At 30.4% G+C, this 10,473-nt stretch overlaps 1 protein-coding gene across 1 annotated transcript in view; it reads right to left on the bottom strand.

The window, feature by feature from the left end:
* Window positions 1-5,113: 5,113 nt before the first annotated feature.
* LOC107140633 (complement factor H-like) overlaps window positions 5,114-10,473 on the bottom strand; it is a 38,045-nt gene continuing 32,685 nt past the window's right edge. The window contains exons 10-11 of the mRNA XM_048809588.1: window positions 8,521-8,527; window positions 5,114-5,316 (exon numbers count right to left, since the gene is read on the bottom strand). Of these exons, the coding sequence (XP_048665545.1) occupies window positions 5,280-5,316; window positions 8,521-8,527 (44 nt within the window). The 3' untranslated portion in view covers window positions 5,114-5,279. The remainder of the gene's footprint in view (window positions 5,317-8,520; window positions 8,528-10,473) is intronic.

The raw sequence follows: 10,473 nt of genomic DNA, 5'->3' as shown, positions 1-10,473 counted from the left end.
AAAAAAAAAAAAAAAAAAAGAAAGAAAGAAAGAAAAGAAAAGAAATATTGGTAAAATGCTATAAATTTTCAGTTATAAAAAGGATAAGATGGAGAGGGTGTCACATACATAAGCAGTAGAAAAGACTAATGAAACAACAATTGGTTATCAGAAAAGATAAGAACAATGAACATACCTTTAATATGACTAACCAAGAAAAAGAGACGACTCAAAACAAAAAATGAAACAAAAAAGACATTACAACAAATAACTCAGAAATACAAAGAGTCATTAGAGATTATTGTGAGAAAATGTATGCCAACAAATTAGAGAACCTAGAAGGAATTTATAAATTTTTAGACACATAGGTTCTGCCAAAATTAAACCAAGAAAACATATAAACCAGAAGAGATCAATAATGAGTAATGAGATTGAATCAGTAATAAAAAGTTGAGGAAAGCCCATGACTAGATGCTTTTACTGATTAATTTTTTGAAATCTTTAAAGAAAAACTAATTCCATTTCTTTTAAATTTGTTGCAAAGATTTGAAAGAGAGAGAATCATTCCCAGCCCATTCTCTGAGGCTAGCATTACCCTGGTACCATAGCAACAAGAACACAAGAAAAAAGAAACTGTAGACTAATAACCCTGATGGACATAGATGTAAAATTTCTCAATAAAATATGAGCAAATCTGAATGTGATTCAACATAGAATCATAAAGATTATTCACCATAATCAAATTGGTTCCATCCCAGAGATACAAGGATGGTTCAACATATTCAGATCAATAAACATAATACATACCATTAACAGAATGAAGGATAAAAATCATGTGATTAATAGATATAGAAAATGCATTTAAAAAAAAAAAAAAAGAAAATGCATTTGAAAAATTTCAGTAACACTTCCTGATAAAAGTCCTGAGCAAATAAGGTTTGGGAAGATCATACCTCAGCATAATAAAGGCCATACAAGACATAGCCATAGGCAATATACTGAAATGAGAAAAGTCAAAAACATTTCCCCTAAGATCAGAAACAAGGGTATTTATTCTCCCTGATCTTAATCAGTATAGTACCAGAAATTTTAGTCAGAACAGTGAAATAAGAGAAATAAAGGGCATACAAATTGAAAGGAGAGAAGTCAAATTATTTGTGTCTGCAGATGATATGTTTAAATATATAAAAACCCCCAAAGACTCCACCAAAAGACTATTAGAATGGATAAAGTCATTAAGGTAGCAAGATACAAAATCAATATACAAAAATCATTGAGATTTTTATACATCAAAAATGATGTGCTGAGAACCAAAGAATAAAAACAATCTCATTCACTAATCTTTACAACAATAAACAAAACAGCAAAGAACAAAAGACATCTACCACACACTGATTAAAGAAATTGAAGAAGATACAAAATAAATAAGAAACTTCCCATGCTAATCGATTGGAAGAATTAGTGTTGATAATAATACCTTAAGCATACTCCTTCAGTAATAATACCTTAAGCAATTTACAGATTAAAAGCCATTCCCATTAAAATATGAATAATATTTCTCACAGAACTAGTGAAGAAAATTCTAAAATTTGTATGGAAGCACAAAAGACCCTGAAGAGCTAATGAAATCTTGAGAAAAAAATAAATACACAAAGGCTGTAAACATCACAGTAACTTATTTCAAGACATACTACAGTACCATAGCAACCAAAAGAGCATAGTATTTGCATAAGAACAGATACGATGACCAATGGTACAGAATAGAGACACACTCCCCCCCTGTGTATAAATATATATGTGTATTTATAGATAGATAGATAGAGATAGATATAGATATATCCATGTATCTATATATGCTGATTCTTAACAAAGTTTCCAAAAAATTTTCCAAAAAAGAAAACATTGGATAAAGGACCGCCTCTTCAATGAATGATGCTAAAAATGGATATCCACACACAGATGACTGAATCTTGATTCCTCTTTCCATGTACAAAATTAAATTCAAAATATACACAGGGTTAAATGTAAAACCTGAAAACTCTAAAACTACTAGAAGAAAATATGGAGAAATAAGAAACTGGTTCAAGCAACAATTTTCTGGATAGAACCACAAAAGCAAAAATTGACAAAGTTGATATATTAAATTGAAAACATTCTGCACAGCTAAAGAAACAGTCAATAGAATGAGATGAGAATGGGAAAAAGACTTGCCAGCTATGCGTCTCACAAAGGGTTAATACCTAGAATGTATAATGACCTCAAAAAAACTAAAAACAAGTAATCCAATTAAACATTGGGCAAATGATTTGTGAATAGACATATTTCAAAGAAGTACAAACAGTCAAAAATACATTAAAAAAACCCTAGTCAATATCATTAGCCATCAGGGAAATGAAGATGAAAACTATAATGAGATACCATATTGCCCCAGTTAGAAGGTCTATTATTAACAATAAATCCTAAAATTAATAAATGTTAGTGAGGATGTGAGAGAAAAAGAACACTTACACTCTCTTGTTGGGAATTTAAATTGGTACGATCATTATGGAGAGCAGAAGTTTTCTCAAAAAACTTAAATTAGATCTGCCCTATGACCCAGTTATCCTGCTTCTGGGTACATATCCACAGGAAAAGAAATCAGCATACCAAAGGGATATCTGCATGCCCATGCAGTGTTATTTACAGTAGCTAAGATATTGAATGAGAACATGTGTTTATCAATAGATGAGGAGATAAAGACAATGTAGTATATTTACACAAGGGAATATTATTCAGCCACAAAGAAGTATTGGCTCTTGTCATTTACAGCAAAATGGATAGAACTGGAGGCCATTATGTTAAGCAAAATAGGCCAGACACAGAAAGATAAGTCCCATACATTCTCTCTTATATGTGGAATATTAAAAAGGGTGACCTGAATGTAGAATAGTGACCAATAGAGGTTGAGAAGTTATGGTAGGGTGGGTAAATAGAGATTGGATATGATCATGCTGAGTGTATGCATATATGGAAAATCACACTGACCCCCATTAATAAGAGCAACTATTACATGCTAATAAAAAACTTATATATATATAATTGTATTTATTAATTATTTTAAAATAAAAAAATAACTTATTAATCTTTATTTCCTCACATATGAATATTTGGTAGAGAAGCATTCCACAGAATATTTCTTTTTTAATATGGGAATTATTGCTATTTTACACAGAAAAGTATCATACTCAAGGTGCTGATTTTCCTAGGTCCCATGAGATTACTGAAGTACTTACGTAAACATTTTGGCGGGTTTGACCACTTTCCATTTCTACATATTACTGTCTTGCTACCCTCAAGTTGATATAAGGATTGGCACTGATATTCAACTGATGAGCCCGTAGGATATACTGGTAATGGGAATGAAGTGAGGTCTCCATTGTCAATAGGTGGAGGAGGGTCACTGATGACCAGAGACCACCCACATATAGGGGTGACAGAAGAGATTCTGTATGCCTGTAGAGGCCGAATGTGAAACCTGGACTTAAATCCAGCATGGCTGTAATGGAGAACCACTGAACAGGAAATTTAAATAAAATGGGGGGGGGGTCTTAAATGTAATACCTAAAATATCAAGTGTAAAATTAAAAATTACTCATCATATTAAGGATCAGAAACATTTAAAAACAAAAAGATAATAAAAGAGAATACTGATGTGATAAAGATATTGATAGTCAATGTTTCTTAAAAGCTCAGTAGGGTTTAGAACAGATAAATATAACAAATTAAAAACAAAACAAAATGTCTCACTGTACAGACTGAACAGTTTGAGGATGACAGAAGGACAAATCCATGCACTTCAAGATATAACAACATAAATTACCCAGTGTGAAAATAGACTGAAAAAATAAATCAATGAATCAATCAAACTTCAGAGACCTTTAGAGGAAAAGAAAATGTTGGAGAAAGAAGGAAGAAAGAATAATTGAGTTATCAAACAAATAAACCAAGTAGGAAAAAGTCTATTATATTATATATTAGTCCTTTTATCAATTACAGTGTCATTTTCTCTCTCCTGTAATTACTAAAAGGAAGAAAATATAATATAATAGACTTTTTCCTCCTCAGTTTGTTCATTTATGTTTATTTATGTTTGATGTTTGAAAGAAAATTATATCATTTGGTAACAATGTTCACTGTATGAACAGGAAACACTAAAGGGTAAGTGGATTTAAATGGAAGCAAGGTTCTCATGTTTTGATCAAAAATAAAATGCCATTACTAGTAGAGTGGTAAGTTGCAAATATACTATGTATATATTGTAATTCCTAAAGCAACAATTTTAAAAAGAAAGGTAGTGAGGGAAGCTATCATAGAGATACACTCAAAACCAGGAAGATAAATCAAAATGAAATTCTTTTAAACTGTTCCCTGAAAAGAATGGAAGAGATCAGAAACAAGAATGAGAAATAGAGAAAATAAACAAATAAAACAAGAAACAAAAAGCCCAATATTTATTTTAAATATAAATGATCTAAATATACTAGAGGAAAGAGCAAGTAGGGCAAGATAGATACGTAAAGGAGACCTAATTCTGTGGTTTACATAAAACTGACTTCATCATTAGCCAAAGGTAGAATCAAAGTAAAGTGAGAGAAAATAAATGAGGAAAAATTAATTTTTAAAAATAGAAATGGATGATATAATATCTCTATTATTCATTTCCTGAATTCTAAATATTAGAATGCTGGTGACCTAATATCCAAACTTATTTTTATAAATATAGTGATTCCCTGGCTGGCCTCAGTCACATATTTTCAAATATACTCTATATACAGAAGATGCCCAAATGTATATTTATATTCTATGATCAGTCTTCAATGACCTATTTTCTGTTTCTCAAAGTAGATATCTCTTGGAGTTGTCAAAATGTACTGAGTGTCTTAACTTTTAAGATGAGGAATTTTCTCAGATTGTAACTGTTCTATTAATCTGGTTAAATGTGTCTTGAAAAAAATACACCATATTTCTTAGTTCATTTTGCCAGAAAATAAATCTTTAGCAATATCATATTATTTGCATTTGAAAAATATAATCCATAAGAATGACTTGACTTTATTTTTATCAACATATTTTACTCACATTATGTCCTCAAGCAAAGAAAAGTTAGGAAATATGATCTTCTACCTTTGCACTGAGGTGGCTCTGTCCAAGTTCCATTTAGACACATCACTTCTACTTCGCCAAATATTTCAAAAGGTTTGATACATTCATAACGTACTCTCTCACCAGACGGATACTTAAGCATCTGGTTTGATATTATATTAGCATTTTCCACTTTGGGTGGATTCANTGGTATCACTATACCGCCTGATTCACACTTCCTGCTTAGAGTTATTTTTGCTATTCTGGGTGTTTTATTTTTCCATATGAATTTCATGATTGCTTTCTCTATTTCTACAAGAAATGCCGTTGGGATTTTGATTGGCATTGCATTAAACCTATAGAGAACTTTTGGTAATATCGCCATTTTGATGATGTTAGTTCTGCCTATCCATGAACAGGGTATATTTTTCCATGTAGATGATATCTTTGTGGATGGAGAATTCTTTGTTTTGTGGATGACTGTCAATATTCAAAGTAAAGAATGCTTCATAAACTGGATCCAATTCAGAATAAGAGTTCACTATGCCTTCCATACCAACTATTAACAAGCTTAGTGCTTGCTAAGGGTAACTGCCTTTGGAATATTCAAATTAATGTATAAGTCAGGTAAATACCAGCTTTATAAAAATATATGGAAAGCCTATAATTTAGTTACAAAATATGTCAGCTTTCGCTCATGACAAAATACTCACTCCGCTCCCCCCCCCCAAAAAAAAAAGACATAAATGGGAAAGATTTATTTTAGCCCAAAGTTACAAGGTTTTAGTCCATGGTGGCTGCCTCCATTGCTATGGGCCTGGAATGAAACAGAGAAAGTGGGAGGGGAGATGGAGACAGAGACAGAGACAGAGGCTGGAGACAAAATAAACTCTTCAAAGACACGTCTGCCAGTAAACTTCTTCCAACCAAGCCCCACCTCCTGAAATTTCTACCATCTCCTAATAGTGCTATCAGCTGGGGATCAAGCATTTATCACACATGCCTTTGGGAGGCATTCCAAATGAAAAAACACAACGTAAAAGTACATATTCATATTGTATTCATGGAGTAGACAATCAGGGGTAGTAACACACTTTATAGATAAATTTATGCTGAAATATTTATTAACACTCTAATGTTTCTGGAAAGCAATGCCTACATACCAGTAGGTCTTCTTTTTTGCTTTTTCAATTCGATACATATTATTAAAAATTCATGAAAAAGAATGACAATGAGATACTTTTAACTAAAAAAAGTTGACCAATAAATGGGAAGATAAACTGTCAGGACAGGATTCTTTTGATAGAGGAATAATACCTTCTGTGGTTATCTCCAAAGATGTTAGGAATTCCAGTGTTAAACCTTGACCAAGATAAGCATGAGATACAGCATGTAGTGATTAATAATTTTCTATTTAATGTTCAAAACTACCCTGGAGACACCCTTTATAAGCATATCTAAATTATCTAAGAATATATAGATTTATAGTATAATTAGTTACACAAACAAGCTTTAAGAATGTAATCAGAGGGATATATACTGCAAAACCAATGGTAAATTTAATAAGATCCTAATATACAAGAAAAACATTAGAATCCTATGTGATTTAATAAAAATGGAAAAATAAATATAATATGTAATATTATTTTAAAAATCTCCTGCTACCTAAGAAAAGATTTAACAATATATGTACATAACCCACATTTTAAAAGTTAAAAAGATTACTAAACAGATTAAAGAAGACCTAAATAAATAGACCTACCATGTTCATGAAAGGGAAGAATTAATATTTTTATAATATGAATCTCCCAATTATATACATATTACACTCACTCTCAATCAAACCCCAGCAGAATTTTTATAGAAATCAACAAGGTGATATCAAAAGTAAAATAAAATGGAAAACAGCTAGACAAGGCAAATTATTTTTAAAAATAATGTATTTGTATTTTATTGCTTCTGTAAAAAGACTTCATTATCTTATAAATTCAAACAACACTAAGTTTTTATCTTAAAATTCCAAATATCAAAAATATGTCATGTATAACTGAGGTAAAATTGAGATGTTGTAAGAGGTACATCCTTTTCTGGAAGATTGAGGGAAGAATCAATTTTCTTGTCATTTCCATTTCCAGAGGCTTTCCCCTTTGTTTGGCTTATGTCCCCTTCCTTCATTTTCAAACTCAGAAACAATTGAACTTCTATCTGACCCTTTACCACAGTAATATAACTCCTTCTCTTTCTCTCCCTCCTTCTCTCTTTCTTTCCACACATTATCTTGATTTCACCCAGATGATCCAGAATACTCTCCATATTTCAAGGTCAAAGTAACATCTCTAAAGTCCATTTTATCATTTAAAGTAACGCATTTCAGATTCCAAAAATGATAACATAGACATCTTTTAGGAGGCCATTATTATTTCTACTACACTTAAGAACAAAGGTGGAGGACTCATACATCAGTAAACAAGACAGAGTATATTAATATAAGAAATAAATACATACATCAATTAAAAAATAAAGGAATAAAAAGCCTCTAAAAAACACAAAAACTGGGCTGGGGTTGTGGTTCAGCAGTAGAGCGCTTGCCTAGCATGATCAAGGCCCTGGGTTCCATACTCAGCATCACGTATAAATACATAAAATAAAGGTATTATGTCCAAATACAAATCAAAAATATGTATTTTCAAAAACCTACATTTAACAATTTCTTGACAAATGTGCAAGTCTCTCATTGATCAAAAAACACAAATACCACTCTCCCTTATATTGTATTGTTCAAAACTTATTTATGTAGATATACCTAAATTGGAAGGAGCCTTTATTCTAGATGTTCATGTGCCCAGACAATGTATGCAGATTCTGTTATAAGAAGGGGAAAATGGATATTTGGGATATATGGGTATCTTTGGTACCAGTAAATAAATGCATATTCAATTAAAACACAAGTTCTAAAATTTTTATTTTTTTAAGAATGAAATCCATATAAAATAAATTCCATTTCATAAAAATCATAACAATATGTCAATAAACATATGAATATGAGACATAGAAATATTACTGGAAAAATATGGCAATTTTTGAGCAAATTTAGCATTGGCAAAAATGATCTATATAGATCAAAAAATCACTCACAGAAATTATTAATTTGGATTTCATCAAAAGGTAGAATATATATTACTGGAAACAATCTCTTAGAACCTCAGAAGAAAATCACAAAATGTGAGAAAATATGTATAAACATATATCTGATAATGGAATTGCATCTTAACTATATGAAGGACTATCACAATGGAATGATAAGATAATCTACACAATTTAAATGGGAAAAACATTGAAATTTACAAAAACAAAAAAGTGTAACAATGTCCCAGCAGATATAATGTCTAAGCAGATATAATAGAACTCACCATAGTCAACCAGGAAAATAAAATGAGAGCACAATGACATACCACTACATATATGCTAATGTGGCTAAAATTTTAAAACTAGCCATCCTATTTGTCAGCGAAGATGCAAGTCAATTGGAACTCTTATATGTGGCCAATCGAATGTATAAAATATTCCAATAATCCTGAAAATCAATATGGCAGATTCTTATAGATTTAGTCATGTACATATCATATGACTCAGCAATTTCACTTTTAGAAATCTATCCTAGATAAAGAGTAAAAATATGTCTATACAAAGACTTTGTTCAAACATTTGTTCAAATGTTCATAAAGAGTGCAATCATAATTACCAAAACATGAAAATAACCCAAATGTTCATTAGTAGTGGAATAGAAAACCAAATACTCATCGATTTGTATAATGTTATGTGACTTCATAATGAAAAAAAATAGTTGTTAATGCAAGAAACAACAGAAAAAAATTATATTTTGCTGAAAATAAAGCCAAATATAAATGAATATGCTGTGTAAATCTATTGATAACAAAGTTGTCAAAAGGCAAACTAATCTGTAGTGACAGAAATAACATTGATTACCTATGTTGATGGAATTGAGGGTAGACTCAGTGGATAAAGAACCAGAGAACTTTCTCATAATTTTAAAACTATCTCAAACTTCATTATGTTTATACTTATATAATTTATCAAAGTCTTTCACCTTCACACTAAAAGCATGTGAATTTCTTTGTATATACTTCATACCTAAATAAAGTTTATCTTTTTTAAAAGTGAACCCTTAGAAATTGAAAAGTGAGAAAGTGACCAGGCAAGGGAGAAAGAAGGGCCAGAGGAGGTAGTGGGGAATGAAACTGATTAAACTATCATGTGCAGGTATGAATATGTCACAACAACGCCCTTTAGTCTATATTATAAATACATACTAATATAATTTTTAAAATCAGCCCTTAGAAATTAAATATGCAGTTTTTAAACATTTTTAAATATAATTAAGTTACTGAAAGAAAAAAGTCAAAGCAATCTGTCTACATAGAACATAAAAAGTGAAAAGACAGAAATAAAAGTTATATGTACAAAGCAGATTAACCCAAATAACAAACACTTTGGATAGAAAAAAATACAGGAAAAATAAGAATATAAGCAAAAACTGGTTCTGAAGAGAAAGTTAAAAACCATCAAATAAAAGCTCAATACAAATTTTAAGGAAATTAATAAAATAAACCTTGTAAAATTTAAAATTTCCAAAGATAAAAGAACATTCTTAGAGCTTAAACAAGTAATGGATAATCCTGTTACCTACAAAGAATAAAGTCAGAAAAACTCAAAGCCTCTCATTAGCAAAAATGTGTTTCAAAAGACCTAGATATGAAATACAGAATATATATGTAGAAATATATACGTAGAAACATACTTCATTTCTAAAAGGGAAAGGTCAATATCATTAAGCTGTGAATTATTTGTAAATTATTCTGCAGACCCAAGAGAACTGCAAACAAAATCTAAACAGGGTAATTAAAAGTATGTGGTATAAATTTAAAAGTTTAGAGAAGATCAAAGTGTCACCTCCCAAAGAAACTGATACAAAGAAGATTGGGGTGAAAAGTCATGATTAGATAGCGATACTTATTATGAATCTATAGTGATTAAGGTAGAAGATTACTAAAACACTATTTGCTAATGTTGCAAAATAAAATGCACAGTATTGTCAGTATCCATTTTTATGATATATGAAAAGGTACAATATTGGATTACTGGGGAAATATTGAATTTTCCCATACTGTTTTTAAAAGGAAATAATGTCATTATCATGCATAAAAATCACCTGCAAATGAATTAATAATATGAAGACAAGATATAAGTTTTATAATAAAAAGTATGTCTACATTCTGAAGTATTACTATTAAAAACCCAAAAACATAAGCAATAAAATACAGTTAATTTTGTAGTGAAAGGAACAATATTATT

Source organism: Marmota marmota, unplaced genomic scaffold (assembly GCF_001458135.2).
Source record: "Marmota marmota marmota unplaced genomic scaffold, marMar, whole genome shotgun sequence".
NCBI classification, from domain to species: domain Eukaryota; kingdom Metazoa; phylum Chordata; class Mammalia; order Rodentia; family Sciuridae; genus Marmota; species Marmota marmota.
The sequence above is the reverse complement of the archived record's forward strand: the minus strand, read 5'-3'. Positions and strand labels throughout refer to the sequence as shown.